The 25,594-nt window shown below is 44.2% G+C and overlaps 1 protein-coding gene across 12 annotated transcripts in view; it reads left to right on the top strand.

The window, feature by feature from the left end:
- TENM4 (teneurin transmembrane protein 4) overlaps positions 1–25,594 on the top strand; it is a 3,057,282-nt gene that overhangs the window by 3,010,967 nt on the left and 20,721 nt on the right. For all 12 annotated transcript variants that reach the window (XM_032296006.1, XM_032296008.1, XM_032296015.1 and 9 more), the window contains 3 exons: positions 4,786–5,663; positions 18,493–18,665; positions 23,651–23,886. In XM_032296006.1, coding sequence (XP_032151897.1) covers positions 4,786–5,663; positions 18,493–18,665; positions 23,651–23,886 — 1,287 coding nt within the window. The remainder of the gene's footprint in view (positions 1–4,785; positions 5,664–18,492; positions 18,666–23,650; positions 23,887–25,594) is intronic.

The raw sequence follows: 25,594 nt of genomic DNA on the forward strand, positions 1-25,594 counted from the left end.
TGTTGCTGGATCCTTTGGCCCAGCCGGGCCCATGCTGAATCAGTGGCCTATGCTGAGTCTTGCCAACATTACCAAAACCTGGGAAATCAGGAGCATTGAGTTACATCAAATTGCACATTGATTTCAGCCCCAGCAACATTTAGCTTTTAAACCTCTTCATTTTTAGGGAGCCTGCACACACACGGCCTTTTCCACTAACTGGCACCTGCCACCAGCCTTACTGGTGCCTGCCTCTGTTACTGACATGTATCACTGAATCCTTCCACAGAGCATTGTGGATGCTGCTGGTGGCCCTAGCACTCATGTCACCTCCCCGTCACATGCTGGGATGGTTCCCTCTGCGCCAGCTAATGTGACTGTTTCATTCCAGAATGGAAGCTGTTCTCTGCCACTTGTCTTTGCAGTTTTGGCAGGCTTACACTTGCTGGCTAGAGAGTTTCTCTCTCTGGTCTGTGAGCAAGCTTGAATTACCCATCAGAAAGCCTCCATGGCCTAAGGATGTGCATACAAGTGTTTTCAGTTCTCAAAATGGGCCCTCAACCAGCCAGCACAGGGTGCCGAAAATTTTCAATCCACACATCGGAAAACTGTTTAACTTTAGATAGAGGTACTGCCAAGGAATCCGATCAAAGGCTTGGAAGACAACTGGCATATGGCGGGGTGGGGGGTGGGGATGCTAAAATCCACACTTAGATTCAAAAATCCTGGACTGAAATCTCAATACCCCTGGCCCTAACTGCCTTTGTCTGAATCTCAGCATGGGATTTTCTTTAACCAAACTCTCCAATACTGGCAATATATTTTTACAGACACATATAAGCAGGTGTCACGGGCTTTCATTCTCAGAGCTTCCTGTATACTCTGCTGCCCCATGGGGAGCATGGAGGTAAGCTAGAGAGAGCACACAGCTCAGAGGCAAGAGTGCAAAGGGGAGAGCCAAGGAACTTGGACCAGCTCCTTTGGGAGGAGACAAACCCAGGCCCAAAAAGAAACTAAAGAGAGAGGCACATAGCAGTGAAGGAACAGAAGGAAGTTGTTGCAACCTGTGAAGAAGTGGAGATGGCCACCACGGACAGAGAATAACTCTGCTTAGGCTCCAAAATAAGAACTTAGTATGTGCTAGGCACTCTGTTAGAAATGGCAGTACAGGATAAGTACAACTTCTCTTTTCTTACTTAGCTATCACAATAATCCATCTTACAGATAAGAATACTGCAGCGTGGTGAAAGAAAAGGCATTTATAAATGTAGAGCCCTGTACCAGATTCCATCAGGGATATGGAAATGAATTTTTTAATGAAATTATCTACATAAATTGTCTAGTACAGTACCCAGCAGCTAGTAATAGGATGTGAATACTAGTTCCCTTCAAAATTCACAAATAACTTCCTTGTACATTGTCTTGTTTAATCTTCACATCTACCCTATGTAATATGTATTATCCCCTTTTACATGTAGAGAAAGAAGTTGAGTGTTTAAAAAACTTGAGTTAGGTGACACATGTAGCAGTTGTGGAAGTGGAATAGGAAGTGAGATGTCCGGACCCTAGTCTCTCACTCCCTCTATACCATTCGCTGATCCTTCCTTTGTTCCTTCATTTATTCATTTGACAATCCATTTTTCCAAGAAAACCACTCTGCAACAAGGCAGCCAGCTCCAAGTGCTTTAATAAAGGCACAGAATGCTCAGGTGGACAGGGGAGAGGATCCCGTTCCACACTGGAACCATAGAACACGGGAGCTAAAAGCCTTCTGAAATTATGAAGTGTAGTCCATTCATTTTGGGGATGGAAAATCGAGTCTCAGCATGATTATCACTAATAGGGTAGTGAAACCAGAGAGGCTTAGGTAGTTGGTCTGGTGCAGCATCATCACATAGGCAGTGTGACGGAGTGAGGACTGACTCCAAGAGCAGTGCCCCTTCTCCTTTCCCAGGCACCTCTGTGCACATGGCATACGGGGGAGTGTTTGAAAGCACTTGCTCTTCATTCCTTCCTCTCTTCCCCTTCCCCTCTCCCTCCACTGACTCTATCACCCCCCACTGCTCCCATCAAGGAGCCATCTTTTTATCATAACGACAGGCAGAAAGGTCTTCGCAAGCAGGTCCCCAAGGTGCCACAGGACCAGAAGGCATAAAATATTTAGCAGCCAGTGTTGACAAGAAGTGCGTTTTAAGAAATTGAAAATTCCCCTGTCACTTTAGAGCAAACTATGTTCTTGATGCAACCAAAAGCTGCCACAACACTGCCCAGAGAGAGTGGGGAGTGGGAAGCAGCAGCCCTGGCCCGTCTGCAGGCGCCCTGGCCCGTCTGCAGGGACAGAGGGAGCTGGGAGTAAGGGGGCAAGAAGACTTGAGGAAGCAGGACCTGAAGATCGTGCTCTGATGAACTGAGAAAGGTCCTGCCCCTCTGAGAATGTCCCTGAGCTGAAGGAAACAGATGGAGCAGCCTCACTTGTGTGTACATAATGTATTGGGGTTGCTTTTTACATTGGTAAACTACCACATTTACATTGTAGAAAATATAAGAAGTTAGAAATCATGAGGAAGAAAATTAAAACCACCTTTAATCCCAGTATGGTAAACATTTTGATATATATCCCTCAAGCATTTAATCTCTGCTTTATCTATAATCTAGCCAAACTTCCTGTTTTTTTTCCCCAGTTAGTATCCCACTGTGCTTACAGTTCTGTAACCTGTCCTTTCTACTTAATATGTAGCAAACATTTCTCCATGTCATTAAATATCCATCTGTAACATCACTTTTAACAACTATATACAGTACTCTAATTTATAAGTAAACTAAGTGTACTATTATTTAGCCAATTCTCAGTTGTTATGCATTTGAATTGGTTCTCAGTTTTCATTATTATTAAAAATGGCTTCATCATTATTAAAAACACTCTTATAGACAATGGTATATTAGTAAATTCCTGGAAGAAAAACTTCTTATCTAAAAGCATACACTTAGGCCAAAATGCTGGCTCAAACCTGTAATCCCTGCACTTTGGGAGGCCACAGTAGGCAAATTGCTTGAGCTCAGGAGTTTGAGACCAGCCTGGGCAAGATGGCAAAGCCCTGTCTAATATATACATATATGTTATGAATATATGTATGCAAATATATACATATATATTATGTATATATGTATGCAAATATATACGCATATATACACAAAATTAGCTGGGCACAGCAGTGCATGCCTGTAGTACCAGCTACTCAAGAGGCTGAGGTGGGAGGATCACTTTAGCCTGGGAGGTGGAGGCTGCAGTGAGTCAAGATTGTATCACTGCACTTCAGCCTGGGTGTCACAGTGAGACCCTGTCACAGACATATATACATATGTAAATAAAAATAAAGGTATACCTTGCTTAAGCAAGCCCCAAATTGGACCAAATATCAAGGGTTTGTAGGGGGCTCAGGAAGTCTAAGGCAATGAATTTTTAGGTGGGTGGAAAAATCAGCAGTAGGGTGCACCTGTCGGCGCTTCCAGCCCACACAAAATGTGGCTGGACATTCTAGGGACACAGTTGGCAAAGGGTTCCCCTTAATGCCAACACCTCCCAGTATGATAGATCCAACAATCCAGCCTCCATGTCCACCAAAGAAAACATTCCTCTCCTTATACCATGCCAGCTACAACCCCCTGGGTGCCCACTTGAAGGCTCACTATGACCCATGCCAGTTTCCCAGCCTGGCTCAGAAGAGGCTCCATGAGGGCCCCAGCACTTCTGAATACCTTGTTCCTACTATCAGCCTCAGTAATCCCTTCCAGGTGGACGTGTTTTCTGAGGTCCTAGAAACTATTGTCTGGAGCAGGGCTTCATAAACTTCAGTGTGCGTAGAAATCACCCAGGGATTTTGCTTAACTGCAGATACTGATTCAGTAGGTTTGGGGGAGGCCTGTCATTCTGCATTTATGCTCAGCTCCTAGGTGAGCTGATGCTGATGACCATACATGAGGAGCAAGGATCCAGTCATGATTCTCAAGCCCATGTCAGGATCACTCAGGAAGCTTTTTGAAATAATGCCCATGCCCAGGCTCCACACCCAGGAATCTGATTTCGCTCACCAAGGGTGGGTTATGCACACCATTATTTTCTAAAATCTCCACAGATAATTTGAATGTGAGGCCAGATTCGAGAATCACTGGTCTAGAACTATGACAGACAGAGGCCATGGTTATGTTGTCTTTATATCTGTAGCACCCAGCCAGCTGTGAATCCATGAACTCAAAGAATTGAGAAATCATACGTGTATCATATCAACCATGCCTGAATAATTTTTCTAAGCCTCAGAACAACTCCACTTCAGCCTCCATGTTCCATCTGCCTTTCCCTCCATCTCTAGAACATCAGCTGCCATTATTTGGTGGATTATGGTGGGTAAGGGGCTCTGTGCTGTTGTCATTCCCATTTCCCATATGTGACTATTGAGGCTCAGAGTGGCAAAGTAACTTTCCCACAGTCATAAGTAGCGGACTAGGTGCTGAACCCAGCCCTATCTAACTCCAAAGTCTACCCTTTTACCTACTGTTTTGTTTTTGTTGTTAACTCCTTCTTCATGTTTTGTCATTTTAATGAGACCATCAAATGTGAGCAGCTCTTTCATGGTTTCTCAGTGATCAGGGTGCTGACATTAACATCATTGTTGATGATAGGCTGCATGAGGATCAAGTAAGACTATATATGAAGCCACTGTGGACACTGTTACGGGCTACATGGGCTATGGGATAGAGTAGTGGTGGGCATCTTGCCAGTCATTTGAGTATCGGTGTCTTCATTGTCAGGTTCGCCTGGAGTGGCCCACAGACTTAGCCATCAACCCGATGGACAACTCACTTTATGTCCTGGACAACAATGTGGTCCTGCAAATATCTGAAAACCACCAGGTGCGCATTGTCGCTGGGAGGCCCATGCACTGCCAGGTCCCTGGCATTGACCACTTCCTGCTAAGCAAGGTGGCCATCCACGCTACCCTGGAGTCGGCCACCGCTTTGGCTGTTTCACACAACGGGGTCCTGTATATCGCTGAGACCGATGAGAAAAAGATCAACCGCATCAGGCAGGTCACCACTAGCGGAGAGATCTCACTTGTTGCAGGGGCCCCCAGTGGCTGTGACTGTAAAAATGATGCCAACTGTGACTGTTTTTCCGGAGATGATGGTTATGCCAAGGATGCAAAGTTGAATACCCCATCTTCCTTGGCTGTGTGTGCTGATGGGGAGCTCTATGTGGCAGACCTTGGGAATATCCGAATTCGGTTTATCCGGAAGAACAAGCCATTCCTCAATACCCAGAACATGTATGAGCTGTCTTCACCAATTGACCAGGAGCTCTATCTGTTTGATACCACTGGCAAGCACCTGTACACCCAAAGCCTGCCCACGGGAGACTACCTGTACAACTTCACCTACACTGGGGATGGTGATGTCACACTCATCACAGACAACAATGGCAACATGGTAAATGTCCGCCGAGACTCTACTGGGATGCCCCTCTGGCTGGTGGTCCCAGATGGCCAGGTATACTGGGTGACTATGGGCACCAACAGTGCACTCAAGAGTGTGACCACACAAGGACACGAGTTGGCCATGATGACATATCACGGCAATTCTGGCCTTCTGGCAACCAAAAGCAATGAAAATGGATGGACAACATTTTATGAGTAAGTACCAAAACAAGGCCATTCAATGGTTTTGTTTCATTAATTCATTGTAGGATTAGAGATAAATTGATGGAGTATTTTATTTTAATTCAGGATTTGGGATAAAAACCATTACCTATAATACATTTATATTCCACATGATTTCTCCTAGGAAGGAAATGGTCTGGTGGAGAAGGCATAAGCTTTAGAGTCACAGGAGTTGCATATCAGTCCCCACTCCACTGTGGACTTACTCCCTCTTGGCCTCGGTTTCCACATCTGTAGAATGGATACAGTGGATACCTGCCCAGCATCCCACAGGGAGATGGTGTAGATGAAAAGTACTTACCTGATGAAGTGCTAACATCTTCATATGACGACTGTCCAGAAATGTGGCAAGAGGAGAAGGAATAGGCACATGTGGATGAATTTTCCACATAATTGAAACTCACATCTTCAAATTCCAAAAAAAAAAAAAAACCACCCTTTTCATTAACCATTTTGCACGGAACTTTTCTTATGGAGTGTACTGCATACTTCCCTTCTCAAGCACATTATACAGACATAATGAAACCTTCTTTTTATGATTCATGGTCATTAATAAGGAACAACAATTGCATATTATGCTATAATATGAAGAGAGCTTTTAGGAAGTGGGGAAACGAGGATATAGACCCCTTTGCTCCTGCCTGAAGTGATTTTAAACCATTACTTTATTAGGTCCGGGATCTAAAGGGTAGGGTTTCTCCACCTACTATTTGTTTCAGTCCTAATGCCCACCTCAAGTAGCTCATTACTCTCACTCCAGTAGAGGACTTCTTAAGAGGCGTGGTCAGAGAACCAGAAGTTCAGCTTATTATAATCCTAGCCAAAATTAAATATATACATCTGGGGTGTTTCTCTAGGAGATATTTTAATGAACGGACTAACATCTCTCTTTCTACTTAGATTTTTTTAAGCTGCTTTTTGAGGTCTTAGCCATGGTTCAGACAACTGAGATTGCTGAATATGTCACCATTAAATAAGCATGTAAGAGGTGGGGAAGGAGTTAGCCTTGTTTAGCATCAGCTACAGGCTACAAGTGACGCCAGTGCATTTAATCCACACAATAGCTCCGAGGATGGGTGATATTATCCATTTGACAGACAAAGAAACTGAGGCCCTGGAGGCTCCTTTGCCCACTGTCTTACAGTGAGACGTGGCAGAACAGGGATCACAGTCCAAGTCTGATGCTAGAGCTCGGGCTTTCTCAGTGCTGCCCTGCTGCCCTCCCTATATGCCACCCCATCCCCCACCACCACACTGAGTTTGTTAATTCCAAATGAACTTGACTCCTTAAAGTTTTTCTCAAGCTTAATCAAGCATCAGTTTCTAACAGTCCTAGCAGAATCCAAAGAAAACGGATCTGTAATCGATTTTTAAATAGAATTTGAACAAAAGTGTCATAGCAATTTGTACAAAGTTCACTGGCTAAATTCCTTTCTCCAAACAAGGACCTTGTTAATTACAAAGAAAAGACAAAGATCCAGGAAAACAGCAATTATCTTGATTAACTCATTGGAATGGAAATACACTAAATAATTCCATTTTGCCCATTGCCCGATGGAAATCTCTTATACATTATTTAACCAATACAGGGGTTTCTTTGTCAGAGCAAGTCTGTGCACTCAATTAGTTCCCAAGGTCACCCCCTCAGATCTCAAACCGAATGCTTACACATCACTGCATCCGTCACGCTCCACCACCCCTGAAATCTAAAACGGTTTCCTATACTTCTACCAGAAAAGATCCCTCCCTCTCGCTCCTTGATTAAATATACAGCTATAGTTGATGTGTAGTGAAGAAGGAAAAGTTTTTACAATTGCCTTTTTATAAAATGGCATCTGGAATTCCAAAGACTCCACTTCATAGCAGTACCCAGGAGTGGTTATCCTTGTTGACACAAACTAGAAGTCATAGATAAAAGTCCTAAGATAGAAAGGCAAACTCTTTTTTTTTTTTTTTGAGATCCTACTATATGCCAGGCTCTTTCCCATTTAGTCTTCACAGCATCCTCAGATGGCAGGAATCATCATCCACATTTTTTACATATGAAGTACAGAGAGATTAGATAATGAGCCCAAAACCACACAGTGAGTATATAGCAAAACCAGAATACAAGCCTGTGTTCTTTCAGCTGCATTTTCTAGGGTTACCTATATTCTTTGTGACTTACCTGTACAATAGGGATGAAAATCATTACCTATGTCATAGGAGTAGTATGAGGTTCAAAATTTCAATGAGATAAAATATGGAAAGCTCAGTGTCTGACTCGTTGTAAGTACTCAGATGAGAGCTGCTGCAGTTGTTGTTGTTGTTGTTGTTGATGCAAGCAATATTAGTGGCAGTATCAGTAATTGCAGAAGTGTTGAGTGTGAAAGGTATTTCCCAGGAACAGTTGCAAGTAAACTAATCGAAGGAGTAGAACAGAGTTTTAATTGAGGTAAATAGGAAACAGAGGTCAGGTGAGAAGAGCAGAATCAGGTATGAGAGCTTATGATATGAACTAGGAAAGAAATCAGGTCCTTGAGAATATTCAAAGTCGGCTGGAAAATAACATGCACAGCCAGCCAAGGCAAAATGGTCCAGCTCAGACTGAGAATGAAGCAAGGGTGCCAGACACCTATTTTCACTGGATGTGAGCCATGTGACTCAGGGACAGGCTGGCTGGCCTCCAGACCCAAGTCTCAACCAGGCAGAAATAATCCCCTGCCCTACCCCATTTCTGGGCCATTATGAGGACTGAAACACTAAATAAGTACTGAAAGTAAAAATACTTTGCAAACTATGAGGCGCTCTGGAAGGAGAGATATAATGATATTTCATTATGGTGTTTCTTAAGGATTTGGACAGATTTTGCCAATGAACCATTACTCTAGTGAATTTTCTACCTTTAGCTTCGTAAGGCAGTTTAATAGATTATAACCAAAATGTTCTATTTTTCTAAAAAATTGCCCAAGCTTGCCTGTGACACAGGCTATTATTAAAACAAGCTATTTTGTTGGTTGGTTGGTTGGTTTTTTGAGGTAGAATCTCACTCTGTCACCCATGCTGAAGTGCAGTGGTGCAATCTCGGCTCACTGTGACCTCCACAGTTTTCCTGCCTCAGCCTCCTGAGTAGCTGGGATTACAGGCACCTGCCACGATGCCTGACTAATTTTTGTATTTTTAGTAAAGACGGGGTTTCACTCTATTGGCCAGGCTGGTCTCCAACTCCTGACCTCAAGTGATCCGCCCACCTAGGCCCCTCAAAGTGCTGAGATTGCAGGCGTTAGCCACTGCGCCCAGCCTGAAACAAGTTTTAAGTAAGCTTTATCAATTCTCTTAACAGATTAAATAGTACACCTAACATAATCATCACACACTTCAGAGCACCTTGATTTACAGAGTTCACCAATTTGGAGAATCAAGGTGACTTCCCTTTCCTCAGCCCACAGGTCTGCTGGTAGGAACCTTGAAGGAGTCTACAGTACATTCCCGTCTCCCATCATTACTCTCAGACTTAGCTCCTGGTCAGATGGCATCTGGTAGCTAAGAAAATGGCCTAACGAGTATGAGGCAGGCTCCAGAATTGACTTGCTGAATGGGTGTGAGCAACCCCTTCCCGTGAGTTTCATAGGGGAGGGGGCTCCGGTCTCCCACAATGCCCTGTGACAGCTTCTGTTAAAATTATGCTCACATTAAGTACTGTGAGACCTTCACAAATTTCTGCTTGTATCAGGCTTAGGGCTTGCCAACTAGTTGGTTGACAAATAGTCAATATTTTATGAATGACATGTAAATTCAGAATGGAAGGAAGGTAGAGACAGGAAGAAAAGATATGCTGTAGCAAAAGGAATGCTAGATTCACGTCTGAGCCCCAGCACTGTCAGTGCTCCCAACAGGATGTAGAATTCAGCTGAAATGGGTCAGATGAAGAGATCTGGTTTCGGTTTTTCCTTGGGGATATGAGAGCTGGAAAGTGCATCACTCCCAACCTTATCAAGAAAATAAGCCAGGCAAAAGGTGAATTCATGCATTTCCTTAAACTCCTTCTCTGAGGTCAAATCCAAGGAGAGACAGACTCTTGCAGAAAAAGACAAGATGTGGGCACTGACTTGGCTGAGGCAGCTGCACCTCGTGGAGAAAGAGTTCAGCTGGGATGGCTGGTGAATTTACACAGGATAAGTGTGTACTGGCAAGAGAGTATGAAGCCCTTGGAGGCTGCAGGAATTGGGCAGGTCCATGTCTACTTAAGGACTATTTTTTCTCCACGAATCCCACCAGGAGTTTTCCACCAGAAAAGAGTGGGGAAGGATTTAAGAAAGTGTCCCTTATGGTAGACCTCGGGGAGGGTCACAGCAGCTGCTAAAGGAGGAGGATAAACTCCTGACCACTCTACCCAGACCCTGCTCACCTCATCTTCCATCAGGAGCAACACCCTTCATCCATGAAGAGAAGGGCAGCACACACTGTCCTGCTTAGGCACTGGGGAAAAATCCTTTCAACTGAGTGAGGGAAGAAAAATGGAAGGAAAAATAACCCACATGCCTGAGAGTCAGAACTCTAGCTAAGGCTTTGCCACTGCCCTAGCCAGCTGAAAGGCTGAAAGCATCAGTGAAGGGCAGAAGACTGCTGGGACTGGGATAGAGAGCAGGAGCAGCATGGAAAGAGACCCTCTCTGAGACAGCACAGAGGGAGGACCCAAGAGCTGAACCGCAGACCTTGAGGGAAAAAAACCCTCTGGCAAACCAGTTTCCCATCCTAAACACAAGGAATTGCTAAGGGAATTTCAAACCCATGATAGAGGTTAAATATAAACAAACTTTAAAGCCAGCCCAAATCCTGAGTTAACCCAAACCCCCTCACAAAAGTCTTAGCAGAAGAAAACTCTTACCCATATCCAGGCATAAACCTGTCACTCAGTCTCTTCCACGCTACACAAGATGTCACGCTTTCAACTGAACGTACAAAAGGGCAAGAAAAGGCAACACATTCCCAACAGGTAAAGAAATCATCAGAATCACGTTCAGCTATGACACAGATGTTGAAACTATCTGTCAGAGAATTTAAAATAACTGTAATTATTTTAAAGGCTAATGAAAAAGGTGAACGATGTGCAAGATCAGATGAGTAATTTTAGCAGAGAGACAGGAACGATAAAGAATCAAACGGAGTTGTTAGAAATGAAAACCACGGCTATAAGGATGAGGAATGCCTTTGATGGGCTGCTGTCTCCAGAGAACACAGCGTGACACAGCTAAGGAAGGAAGACAGTTAATAGAAATTACCCAAACTGAAACACAAAGGGAAAAAAGAGTGGAAAATGTAGAACATGGCATCCAAGAGCTATGGGACAATATCCAATAGCCTGATACACATGTAATTGGAATTCCAGGAGAAGAGGGAAAAAACAGGACAGAAGAAATATTTGAGGAAATAATGGCAGATAATTATCCATAATTAATAATGGATACCAAACTGCAGATCCAAAAAGCTCAGAAAGCACCAAGCAGAATAAATACACACACACGCACACACACACATTTCGAGCCATATATTCAAATGGCTAAATTAAAAAAGAGAGAGAAAACCTTACAAGCAGCCAGGAAAAAAGGTATTTTATAAGAGGAACAAAGATAAGAATTATAGCAGACTTCTCATCAGAAACCTTGCAAGCTAGAAGACAGAAGTGCTGAAAGAAAAAAACTGTCCAATCAGGTGTTATACTCGGCAAAAATATCTTTCAAATGAAGACATGCTATAGAGATATAGGGGTAAAGGAACCAAGAAAGATGCTGATAGCCTGGGAAGCATAGTAATACCCATTTCTACCAAAAAAATTTTGATTAGCTGGATGTAGTGGCATACACCTGTTGTCCTAGCTACTCAGGAGGTTGAGGCAGGAGGATCACTTGAGCCTAGGAGTTCAAGGCTGCAGTGATCCATAATCATACCACTGCACTCCAGCCTGGGCAACAGAGTGATATCCTGTTCCTAAGCAAATTAATTAACTAAAAGTACAAATAAAGAAAGAAAGGACACTGAAGCATCCAGGCACTAAAAACAGTGAATAGCCATTACCAACCCCCAGGCTGCAGAGCAAGGGGGGAAAGTCATAGGACATTGTGACTAAAGTCCAGTGGGAGCTGTAACAGTGAAGGGGAAGCCCATTGGTCGAAGCTGTAATCATAGATCGATGCAGCCACTATTAGAGATATGACACTGGAGGAAAGAAGGGATGAGGAAAACCTTCTGAATTCCAGTCTCTTACCAGTGCCTATCACTGACTTAGCCCAACAGAAGTGAGCCAGTGAGGGACACAGTCTACAGGGTTCAGCTGCTCTGGGCACAGGGAGACAGAGAATGGATCTGGGGGTGGGAGGAACATAAAAGAATGAGCACCAAGACTGACTGGTTGTGCGACATGTTAGGCATGAGTGGCCAAGCCAGAGTTCAGTCCCAGATCTACCTGAATCCTGAGCACTTTCCACCAGATGCACCACCGCAACTACAGCATGGCAGAGTGAGCCAGATCTTGGGAATCCAGAAGGCTAGAATTCATTTTGGGAACTTAATTTTGTAGGAAGTGGGCAGCAAGTACAAGTTTTTAATGCAGAAGCCACATGGTAGTCTGGCTGTGACCCAGTTTTGGAGTAGCTAATGATGTCATGACATCTATTACACTGACTTGGGCCAGGGTAGCTACTGGTGTGCCTGGGCCAGGAACCATAATTCTTCACAGACAATTCAGTGCCCAGTTCCCTGACATGAGGATGGTGTTTGAATCAATCAGAAATCAAAGTCATACAAATCAAATCTTATTTTTTAACCAAAAAGTTAAGATCAGCAAAAGTTTAGTATCAGAGGGCAATTTGGCATTTTCTTTGCCAGCTGTACATAGTAAGTGGCTTGAGATGAAGTATTGAGTGTGAAAAAGAAAGCCCTACAGTGTGTGTGAAGATGCCCTTTAGCAATCCTCTTCTGAGAGCCATGTTCACAGCAACTGTATCATCTTTTTTTTTTTGAGATGGAGGTTTGCTCTTTTTTCCCACGCAGGCGGGAGTGGAATGACGCATTCTCAGCTCCTTGCAACCTCTGCCTCCTGTGTTCAATCAATTCTCCTGCCTCGGCCTCCCGAGTAGCTGGGATTACAGGCGCCTGCCACCGTACCTGGCTAATTTTTGTATTTTTAGTAGAGATGGAGTTTCACCATGTTGGCCAGCCTGGTCTTGAACTCCTGACCTCATGTGATCTGCCCGCCTCAGCCTCCCAAAGTGCTGGGATTATAGGCATGAGCCACTATGCCTGGCCTATATGAATCTTTTAAGTGTTTTCTTTCACTGTGCTCCAAAGATGCTTTGGGTAAATGGAGTGAACAAAAAGTCAGTGGGAGGAAATAATGAAAAGCCAATCATCTGGCCATCCCTATCATACCCTCCAAATGGGAACTTGGCGTTGCTGCAAAGTCAATTGCAGTGGTAGCAAGCAAAGCCTCCTGGGGGAAAAAAAAAACAAAACTGTCAGTCTTCTTGACCACTGGAGACTTGCAAAAACAATATCTTCTATAGCACAGTGATGAACCCAAAGATTTTTATATGAAAGAGCTTCATTTTTACGGGAAACTTGGTGGAAAAAAACACATTCTTTAAGATTAGACAGAACCTGACTTTGAATTTATATTCCTCTACCAGCTGTGTGATCTTAGGCAAGTTACTTATCCTGTCTGAGCATACTCTTCACCGTTTGTGAAATGATGATAATAATAATGCCTATATCAAAAGATGATGATGAGCATGGTGCTTGATACCTAAAAGGTACCACGTGAATATTAGCACCTTTGCCCTCCTCATTTGGACAAGGAAAGGTAAAACAAAGAAGTTCTTAGTTGCTCTCAATCCATGTCTTGAATCAACAATATCTATTATTTACTTACATATTTATTCATTAAATAAATAGGTACCAAGTACTGTCCACATGCTGGATACTCCTGGGCACTAAGAATCCAGATAAGGTCCCTGTCCTCATGGAGCTTATATTAGGAGGAGACAGACAACAAAGAACAAATATATAATAAGTATAGTGAGGTCAATAAGAAAATATGATACAGACATTGGGGGAACTTATCTGTCTTAGAAGCAGTGGTCAGGGAAGACCTCACTGAAGTGATACCATTTGATCTGAAACATGAATGATGACAGGATGAGCCATACCAACACTGGAGGGAAGAGCATTCCTGCAGAGGGAGCAGGAAGCATGAGTACACCAGCATGCACTGACGTTGGTATGTTTGGGGACCAGAAGCTGATACAGGGAGATGAAGGACTTGCAGAGGAGTGAGGTTCCAGGTGAAGTCAGAAAGAAAGGCAGGAAGGAGCCAGGTCATTCAGCCAACATTCATTGACATCAGGAAGCACATATTGTATGCCAGACACTCTATGTTACGGGGATACAGCAGGGACCAAATGAAGTCCCTGACCTCAGGGAGTTAACATTCCACTGAGGGCAATCTCCTGGGGTCCTGGGGCCCTGGGGCCCTGGGAATAAGTTTGCCTTTCATTTTAAATGTTACCTCTTTTGATCTTCATGTGTCTATATGAAATAGGATTATTATCTCCATTTATAGAAGGGAAAACAGAGGCTCACCAAGGTTATGTTATATAGCCTGCCTGAAATTATACCATTTGTGGTGGAGACTTGATGGTTAGGAGGAACACAGAACCAAGTGCCTGTCCTCCAGATCACATGACTGGCAAGTGTAGAGCCAGGATTCAAAGCGTAGACCATCTGGCTCCAGAGACCTTTTCAAAAAACTATTTATTTCATTCCTCTTGGTTAGAAAGAAAGAAAATTTGCCAGTGCTTTGTGGGTTCCCATAATGAAAGCCGTCACAGATGTAACTAAGCCATTGTCCAGATGCTACCCAATCATGGGGCCAGGACTTGAAGCAGCCACTTGGAGCCCAGAGAGTTCAGAGAACTGCCCCTTCCAGGTCCCTGCACTTTGCTAGGGCAGCTCTCGGCAGCACTGTGGTGGAGAAGAAAGGGTTCTGTAGAGGTGGCCCACAGGGCAAGGCAGGCAGGGCCCAGAGGATGGGTAACCCCACTTCTTCCCCTATAGAGTCAGAAGAAGCAGTTCTGGTCAGATAATCACAGATATCGATCCAGCAGCAAAGAGATCCAGGTCACTTCTCAAACTCTGGAAGGTACTGAAATGAATGAATAGGAGACAAGAAAATTTTATAAATTGGTCGCTCTATTTGATGTTCATTTAATTAAGACATTCATTCCTTCTAATGGAAAATGTGAAGAGTGGAAATTACTGTTTTTTGACCATCTAATATAAAACGAAAACCAGATCTTGAAGGCACGGGACCTTTTCATTGTATTTTCTTCAGGCCCAATTTAATTATTCATTACATGCTACCTTCAATAATAATCGCAATTGTCTGCCTTTATACAAAGCCTCTTTCTGTCTTCAATACTAAAACTCTGGGGAGATGCCTAGGGAGATTGCCAGAGTATCATTTAGTGAGAGTTGTTGTTTCCATATTTTGGCATTCAGCAAGTGTTTATTACGTACCTACTGTGTGTCCGACTTGTGCTGAGTCCTGTAGGAGGGAATGTGTGAATGAATCATGGTGCCTCCTCTCCCACAAGGTAGGAAAGAGGCCTTGCACATCCAATCCTGCATTCATTTATTTGTTCAGCTAACATTGTCTGCCTGTCTTGTCTATGCCAGTTCCAATGCTGGTGAAGCAGAGATGAACTGAGAGCCAGTCCTCCAGGGTCACACTGCTGGCAGGTGGCAGAATCCAGGTGGCATCAATCCACAGACTCCACAGACCTATTCTGACCTCAAGCACTTACAGTCCAAAGAGGGGGACAATGTGTACATCAACACTGCAGTGCAGGGGAGGCATTCTGGGTTAGAGCTGTGCACAGCATATCACTCAAAGAAGGGACAGGAGAAACCAGGGAAGGCTTTTTGAGGTGGCATTTGAGCAAGGCTATAGTAGAAGTAGTGTCAAAGTGACATCTGACCCCTACTTAACAATCTGTCAGTTCTTATCTGTAAGACTCCACAGCTGTCTTTGCAGTTTCTTGCATGGTATTATAAAATCTTTTTCATGTGGTTAGGTTGGGAAAGTAGACAGTCTGAGTGAATAGTCTTTTTTTAATAGAGAGTATATACAGGGATTACAGGTGTTCAGAGAATCAGCCTAGAACAGCATCCCTATCCCATTAAACTGCTGGACTAAATGAATCTTCCTGTTGATTTAAAAGATGACTCAGGATCTGACTGGACCCAGCTTAATCATGAATCACAGATAGAGTTAAGATGATCAGAGAAAAACCAGTTTTGTGGGGGGTGGGTCTTGATTTTTAGCTCCAAAACTTGGAGTACCCTAGTAATATTTTGCTGAAAAGGCCTAGAAATTGTTATTGACAGCTTGCCCCATACTTGGAGGCTCTCCTATGCATGGCCTGAAATTTAAGGCATCTGCCTCCCCAAGAGGGCCATGCTCATGAGCTCTTACATGTGGTTTTACCTGGCTTGTCACAATTTTCTGATTATGAAAATAATCCATGTTTATTATTTAAAAATTATGGATACATATATATAAATAAGCAATTAAAATTATCTGTAATTCTACCTCCTGGAGATAACCACTGTCAATATTTTTGTATGTTTCCTTTCTATTCAAATTTCCAGTGTCCACAAAGGGTTAAAAAGAACCCCAGCCTCTCTCAGAGTTGAAGGGAGCAGAGCTCTGAGAGGGTCTCAATGTGATAGAAGCCTTGGGACGTGCATCTCAGATCTTTACCTAAGATGCCCTCCTTCCTAGCCACCATCTCTCAGAACTATCGCTCAGTTAGCTCGGCGGGGCACTCTACCCCTTTGACCACCCAGTCCAGGTTTCAGCCTCCGCTAGGCCAGACTGACCTTTTCCTGGAAGAACCTGACTCAGTACCAGGAAGAGAAAGGAGAAACCATGGCAGGACGTAGGTTTTTGAAGCCCTCTAACCACCTGCAGGAAAGCCTCTGATAGAGCCACAGCCTTGCCTGCAGCCCTGCCCGGGGAGTGTAGTCAAGACCATAGCACTGCCTGCCATCCTGGAAAGGCCTCAGCCGCAGAAGCATCCAACTTCCCTGAAGGCCACTGGCCCCTCCCCCAGAAGTGGCCTTAAACCAAAAACAGGGGTGATTTATTCAGAAGATCTCTACCAATACCTCCTCTGTGGCAGAGTGTGCCAGGGACTGTTAGATTCAGTGTAGAGTGCTGTGATCTGTGCCAGGCGCAGGCACGGAAACAGTTGGCAAATGACAGAGTCCGTAGTGCAGCACCCAAGCCTGACCCTGGGCAGAGAATTCCTGAGCAAAGGCCTGCCTAATCTCACCCACCAAGTCTTCCCTGAAACCATAGGAGCTACAGACCCAGGAATCCCAGCAAGAAGCCAGGCCCAGCTGAAGGAAGAGCCTGGACAGAGCTGAACTCTCTGAACTTTTATTTCCCCATTGTGAAAACCCTCACAGGAACCCAGGGGCCAGCTTTACCCCAGAATTAAAAACAAAAGAGTTAAAAAAAAAAAAAAAAAAGGCCAGTAGAGAGACCCAAAGTACACAAGGTCAATCGTGTCCGGAAAGTCAGGAATATTGCTGTGTAGAGGAAGAAGTGTGTCCCCATTCACACACAAATGCAAATGGTTATTTAAGCCTGCCTGTCTACACTTCAGTCTCCCCTAATTAAAAACAATAATTAAAATGTTAATAGCCCACTCCTGCCAGGAGGAGTGCTTGTGATGAATACTTGCAAATGGATGGTGCAGAAGTGTTCATTGAAGACAGAGAGGCAGGTGGCAGCTTGGAAGCAAACAGATCTGAGTTTGAATTTTTATTCTTCCCACACTTAATTAGCTGTATGACCTTGAGCAGGTGACTTCACTTTTCCAAGCCTCAATTTCTGATCCTCCAGAAAGGAGATAATACATACCTTTTAGACTAGGATTAAATGAGGATTACATGAAAAATGTATTAAATGAGGATTACATGAAAATTCATGAAAAGCAACTAGCACCATGCCTCGTATATTGGAGGTGTTCAATAATGGTAGGTTTTTCTTTTATTATTATCAGGAGAATAGTAAAAAGAATTAAAATTCAATTATGATGCTTTAGAAAGACCCTTCCTGAGCAAAGCTGTGGGGTTCTAAGAGTTGCAGATACAAAAATGCTTAGTGCCAGATGTAAAATCTAAATGGAAGGTGTTGTAAGACACCATTTATCTAGGCTGAGTCCTGGTTTGAATTCAGAATCCCCTTTCCTGAGGATTTGTAGAAACCCCTGGGTAATAGCTCCCATTTCTAGTGTTTTTCAGGAAAAACCTGTGTAACCAGTTCTTGCAAGTTTTGCAGAGGGTATTCAGGCATCAAGCTTGACTACATCATTTCTGGGGAGTCCCCCAGTTCTAAGATTCTGGGCCAGCCATCTCATTATGACCACCATCATCTCACCCCTTCACAATTGAATTCCAGTGTATAGCTGCACTCCTGGGCAGTAGGCAGGTCGGTGGTATCATCTCCACTGTTTGAGTTAGGGAAGGGAGACTCAGATGGGTCAGTCATTTTCCTGCAGCTGGATATCAGCAGGTGGAGTCACATCCTGAAATCTCTGTACCAGGTCCTGTGCAACAGATGTGGGAGACATGGGAATATATCCAACCAGAAAGGAAAGCAGAGCACAGCAAAACCATGGCATGAGGTAGAATGCACCAAGTTCCAGCTAGAGCACCATTATATTTCTACTACTCAGTGCCACCCCTTGGTTTCCAGGTACGACAGCTTTGGCCGCCTGACAAATGTGACCTTCCCTACTGGCCAGGTGAGCAGTTTCCGAAGTGATACAGACAGTTCAGTGCATGTCCAGGTAGAGACCTCCAGCAAGGATGATGTCACCATAACCACCAACCTGTCTGCCTCAGGTGCCTTCTACACACTGCTGCAAGGTAAGTCGGGTGGGAACCAGGGGACTTTGAGGCAGAGGGGTGGGGAGACCCCTTTGGAGGAGGATGGCACAAGAAACAAGCTACTGCTGGGGCTGCGCAAGAGCAGGAAAGCATTGTGACTCTCTGTCTTATCACCTAATTTGCAAAACATACCAGCCCTGAATCAAGTAAAATTCTCTCTCAGAAGCTTCAGAATAATATTTTATTGTCCTATCCTGTTATCATCAGAACAAACGGTAGAGAATTCATTAGCTGCTAATCCAGGTGACCTCACTATTTGCCATCCTAATGACTCCCAGATTAACAGACACACACTCTAGTGTAGGTGAGGACAAAGGACAAGAATAATTACACGTAATTATGAAAGGGATTTGATTATGGAGAAGTCCTTCCTGAAGCCCAGGTGAGAAGGTTTGTGCCTCTTCTAGGATTATATAGAAAAGAGACCCTTCTTCTCTGCATCTGTCAAATTGTCCTGTTATTGGTTGGTCTTTTAGCTTCAAGTTTCATCACGACGATGAAATCTTGCTGTGAATTATCTGCCTCAGTTGTTCCCATGGGATATGGTGACCCAGGTGGGCTTGCAGCTTTGTAGGCTTTAGTAAGCTTGAAAAGAAAGAAGCCATCACCAGGGAAAGCTCTGCCTGATTTTTTCCTGCCCACTGTATGGCTCCTTGTACTCCCAAAGGCTTTCACACAAAGCAGTGAAAGGAGCCTAGACTAAGAGTCAGAGGCCCAGGTTCTAATTCCAACTCTGCCACCACATCACCCACCATGCCCCTTGGTTTCTTTTCCTGGAAAAGAAAGCAAGTTGAAGCTGTGTGGAATGGGGTGGAGCAGTGAGAAGAGCAGTGAGAAGGGGTTCTGGGTGGACAATTCGGAGCCCTGTGCCTGCCGTGCCGCCTCCCACCTGTGTGAACTTGCTGGAGTCACTCTTCTTCTGTGAGCCTTCGTCTCTGGGTCTGGGAAATGGGGCTGAATTTTAACACCTGCCCTACAGGGCTGCTCATACGATCTCTTTAGACAGTGTAGTGACTAGCATGAGCCAAGCACATAGTATTGCTCAATAAGCAGTACTATTGGATTCATTAAGTAATTACTTAATTAGCAAGCAGTTTAACTTACCATAAGAAAATAAATATCTGTATATTCATACAATGACTTTTATTTCCAAATTTAGTCCTTTGCCTTTCTAAGAGTTCCAAGAACAATAAAGGTTCTCAAAGAAAGAAACCACACAGTGGAATTCCTTCCCACCAAGCACCTTTAACCGTGTTTTTCAAGGAAAACTCAACGTTTCCTCTGCTCTCACGCAACAGTCATCAACAGAAGACTTCTGTGACCAAATGTAGGCAGGGGTGGGGTTCTCCCCACCACCAAGCAAGCAATGAGCTCTGCAGTGGACAACAGCTGGGTGTCCCTCAATTCAATTCCAACATAACTCTGGAGATAGCCTCAGATCCCACAGGTTGAGGGCTCAGTCCCCAAAACTGCCCAGCCTCCACCACACTTCAGACACCAGCCGCAAGTCTGGGCCTCTGCAACCTCTATCTGACTGGCTTCTAGTTAAGGTTTTCATGACTGCTTCTTGGAGTTCAGTTAATTTAGTGGAACAACTCATAGAACTAGAGAAATACTTACATTACCAGTTGATTCTAAAGGACATTACCAAGGATATAGATGAAGAGATATGTAGGGCAAGATAGAGGGTAAGGGGTATGGAGCTGTCGCACCCTCCACAGGCACATCTCCGTCACCCCTCCACGACCTCCATATGTTCAGCTGTCTGGAAGCTCCCCAAACCGTGTCTTCTTGGGCCTTTTACGGAGGCTTCATTGGCTAGGTGTGATTGACAACCATGTGGAAATGTGATTGGACAAAATTGGTAAGATCTAAACCCAGCAAGGCCTGTCTCTTTAGATTCTTCTTGGCCTCTCTGTCCAGCATTCATTCCTTCCTCCAGGGTATGAGGCGGGATCCCCTCTGAAATGTAGGTCTTATGACTCACAGTCAGATTGGAGTCCTGCTGTGGAAAGGAGGGCAGAAGGTCAGAGAGAACGGGAGAGAGATTGTTTCCTAAGGCCTGCTTCTGGGTCCTGAAGTGCCTCACCATTGTAACAAAAGACTGTAACAAGGGCTATAGGAGTTTTGTGCCAGGAACTGTGGATATATAACCATAATATCACAAGTGGGTTGGGACTGACCCCAGGGATTTATGCTCTGACTGGATTATTGCCAAGAGAAGGTACAGTTTCTAAGGCAGCCAAGATGTTGCCTGACCAAGGACCACAAATTACTTTGACATCTTGTCCTTCAGGCCTGTTTTCTTCCCTGTGATTAAGAAGTATCTATCCATTCCATACTGCTAAACTGGTTGTGAGTATTTTTCTCAAAGGTTCATGCAGGCTTTCTTATATTTGGGCAACTTTTTAAAATTTGCAAGTGCCACATTCCTCAGTTTTAAAATGCACCATCAATTTAATAACAACTTTTTAGGCAGAGAGAAAAAAGTCACACTGCTCAAGAGGCATACATGGACACATTCCAATTTCAAAAAACCATTAAAATGTGAAAAGAAAAAGCACTTCTTGGAATCCAGGAAACATGGTACCTATTTTTCCTCTTTGGTAACTCTGCCAAGCTGTTTTCTTCTTGAGTACCAGGCTCAGTTTTGCAACTGCCTCACTAGAGTCTTTGTGAAAAGATCTTTCAGTTTCATCTTCTGTCTAAACTGTGGGAAGTAATAAGAAGTAGCTGCTAATGAGCAGCGGCCTTGGGAAGTCACAGCCCACATTAAATGGGATCATCTGAGATGGGCCTGTACAGATGCTGTTCCCTCCAAGTCACCATTAATGGACATATGTGGATTCAGCAAGGAGCAGCTTTAAAGGATAAATCAACACAGGCTTTTTCAGTGTTCAAAAGAAGAAAAATATAGATTGTCAGTGAATAATGCATAGCAAGTTTGAGACAGATTTTAGAATTTTGCGTGTGTGAGAGAGAAAGATGGAAAAGGGAGAGAGTAAGAGAAAGGGGGGCCTATTTGTTGCCATTCTAGCAGAAAAGGTTCAGTGAGGCTTTCCCATGAAACTATTTATTAGTAACTGTCTTTAGTGCTTGGCATAGCCTGGAACATACCAGTTTCATCCAGCAAAGATTTACAGAGCACATACAACCCTAATGATGATGATAGCTAACATTTTTGGAGCACTTATTAACTACAAAGCATATTTTCAGCATCTTACATTGTCCTATTAAGCAATACCTCATAAGAAACCTCATACAGTACACCATATGCCTAGGAGGTAGGTATTACTGTCTTCCTTTTCTGAATGAAGGAAGTGAGAGGCACTGAGAGGTTAAGTAGCTTGCCCAAGTCACACACTTAATCGGGTATTTGGACCCAGACAAACAGGCTCTATAGAACCTATTCTCTTGACTGCCAGTCTAAAAGCAAGGAGGCCCTATTGCAGGGCCGTGATCAGCACTAGAGAAGTTCACCCTGATGTGTGTGTGTGTGTGAGTGTGTGTCTATGTATGTATGTGTGAGAGAGAGAGAGAGAAAAAAAAAATGGATGATGGAGATACAGGAGGGACAAGAAACACACGACAGTGGCTAGCACAGTGCCAGGCACATAAAACCAGTGACAGCTAACAATTGTATAACACTATATGCAAAGTACAGTTCTCAGTTCTTCATATTCATGATCTCACTCAACCCTCAGAGCATCCTGCAAGGCAGGGTACAATTATTGTCCCAGCGTACTGATGAAGCACCAGAGGCGTGGGAGGTTAAGAATGTGGCCAAGGTCTTATAGCAAGGCAGCAGCAGAGCTGTAGCCTGAGCCGAAGTAGCCTGGCTCCAAAGCCAAGCTCTTAATCTCTGTGCCATAGTGCCTCTCACAGCATGCACTCAAATATTGGAGAATGTGTTCATTAACAGAGCAGTGATTCCCACACCTCTCAGCTGCAAGACCACTGAGGAAGCCCATAGAGAGGCTAATGGGTGTACAGGACAGGGAATCATACATTCTGGCCAGTGAAACAGGGGAAGCTTCTGGTAAGAGATGACATTTTAGCAGAGCCTGGAGGGAGTCTGAAGCCAGCACTTACTGAAGAGGGGTGCGGTGCAGAGGAAACAGCCAAGGAAGGGCCAGAGACAGGAGAGTAGCGCAAACCCAGAGACAGTATTTTCATCTGTAGAAAGCAACTCTATATGCATTTTACAGCTGAAATTTACTTTTTTCACCAGAAGTTTCCTTTAGTTAAAAATCTAAGTTAAAATGTTTTAAATCAAATTTAAAATTTCAAATCATATCAATATTTAAATCGTTGTCATATGTCTGTGACATGTTTATCACCCCAAAGAGAAATCCCAAACCCATTAGCAGCCACTCTTCATTCCCCCTGCCCCTCAGCCTTTGGCAACCTCTGTCTCTAGAGATCATTGCCTATTCTGGACAGTTCATATAAGTGGAGTCAGACAATATGTAGCCTTTTACATCTGACTTTTTTCATTTAGCATAACGTTTAAACTATATTTATATGCAGCGGTACTTATAATTGTGGAAAACTGGAATCAAATTGAATATCTATTTGAGGCTTAGTTAAATAACTTGTAGTATTTTCATATAGTAGAATATTGTATGGTCATTAAGAAAAATGTTTATAAAAATAATCAGTGACAATACAATGATCAGCGAAAACTCTATAACTGTTTTAAAACTCATCTATTTTAAACTGTAAGGGCATTTGGAAATTTCTTAAAATCTACAAATATATAAAATATTTACAGTGGTTTTCTTTGGATACTGAGATTCTGGATGGTCTTCTCCGTGTATTTTCCTCATTTTCTTCAGTGATGATATATTGCTTTCATAGTTAGGAAAAGCATCCTTGAAAGTCCCCACCGCTGCCTCTGCTTTCCACACACTTCCCTCCACCTTCGTTCCTTCTGAGCAGCCTGTGTCTGTCCTCTCCTGCAGACCAAGTCCGGAACAGCTACTACATCGGGGCCGATGGCTCCCTGCGGCTGCTGCTGGCTAACGGCATGGAGGTGGCGCTACAGACCGAGCCCCACTTGCTGGCTGGCACTGTCAACCCCACCGTGGGCAAGAGGAATGTCACGCTGCCCATCGACAATGGCCTCAACCTGGTGGAGTGGAGGCAGCGCAAGGAGCAGGCTCGGGGCCAGGTCACTGTCTTCGGGCGCCGGCTGCGGGTGAGCAAGGCCTCTGGAAACGGCTGCATCCTAGGGGGAAAGGAGGAGGGTGAATCTGGAGAACTGGGCTATGTTCTTGAAATTCCCTGGGACCTCAGTTTACTTATCTGCAAAAGGAGGGAACTAAAGCAGGGAACCACATGTGATCAGAGGCCCTTGTATGTCTTTTTAGTTTTTACTTGTGGAAAGATTTCTGGCTTTGGTGTTAGATGGGTCTGAGTTGAATTTCCAGCTTATTCCCTGAGTGAGTTTGGGCAGATTAGTAATCTTAGAGCCTCAATTTCATCATCTATAAAATGGGGGAGAACAAGACTAATTTTAAAAGTTGCTATAAAGATTAGAAGTAATATATTAAGCATCGTAGAGTCTGACTCCAGCAAGTGGTCAATAGCTACTCTTAGTGTTGTTATTGCTGTTATTTATTATTATTATTATTATCATCACTATTGCTAACATGTCCCAAAATTCAGTTCAGCTACTTTGAACCTAAGCTACATTCTCCACTAGTTCCAGGCAGAGTTACCCATCCTAAATGAGCAAAATGACCTCACCCAAACCATCACTGCCGGGGCTGGCATCGTGGCCTGACATTCAGAGTGTTTTTGAATATGTGGATGCCCTGAACCAGCTCCTTGTCTGCCTCACATCCCATGTTTCTGCACAGTGTGGCCTCTGCCAGGGCCTGAGTGGCCAGCTTCTTTTCCCTCCAGCTTGAGAAAGGCAGGTGATGGGCAGAGAGAAAGTTAATGAACTAGCTGTGGCTTTCAGCACAGCACCTTGCAGACCATGGGTGCTCAGGAGATATCTGCTGAGCTGAAACCAATTACAGAACTGAGCTACATGTTCCTAACATTCCAGAAGCGACCTCATAGCAACACAGCTCAGTGTCTCTTAGGTCCCCTGCCCTTCAGCAAGGAAAGTTCACTGAAGCCCCTCTTTTACAGATGACACAACCGACATCCAGAAAGAGTAAACAATTTCTCCAGAGTCGCATAGTGAGGTGGTGGTAAAGACTAGAAAATAAACCGGGCGCAGCGGCTCGTACCTGTAATCCAGCACTTTGGGAGGCTGAGGCAGGCAGATTGCTTGAGGTCAGGAGTTTGAAACCAGCCTGATCAACATGGTAAAACCCCATCTATACTAAAACCACAAAAAATTAGCTGGGTGTGGTGGCAGGCACCAGTAATCCCAGATACTCAGGAGGCTGAGGCAGGAGAATTGCTTGAACCTGGGAGGTGGAGGTTGCAGTGAGCCGAGATGGTGCCCACTGCACTCCAGCGTGGGTGACAGAGCAAGACAGTCTCAAAAAAAGACTAGAAAATAGGCCCATGGCAGCTACAGAAACATTTCGTGACTTACCCAATATCACACAACTAGAACCCAGAAAACCAGGCTTCGTTTGTTCCCTCAACAGCCAAGAGCTATAGTGACTACCCACTGTGGGAAACAGCCTTTCACTAGTTCCCTGAGGAAGGCCTAGCCGTCTTTGTTCTCCGCAGCCTCGCTGAGCCCCCGCCTACCCCTCTATCCCCCTCACCCTCCTCACCTCCCCGTCCGAATTAGTATAGAGCCCTGCATGCACCTCTAAGTGAGGCAGTGTCCTCAGTGGGAAGCTTGACCTAGGTTTGACTCCTGCCTGTGCCATGTGGAGCCTTGAGCAGCTTCTCTGAGCCGCAGGTGCCTCCGCAGAAACAAGATAATACATTCA

The sequence above is a fragment of the Sapajus apella genome, unplaced genomic scaffold (assembly GCF_009761245.1).
Source record: "Sapajus apella isolate SASKATOON/1434 unplaced genomic scaffold, GSC_monkey_1.0 scaffold34, whole genome shotgun sequence".
Lineage (NCBI taxonomy): Eukaryota > Metazoa > Chordata > Mammalia > Primates > Cebidae > Sapajus > Sapajus apella.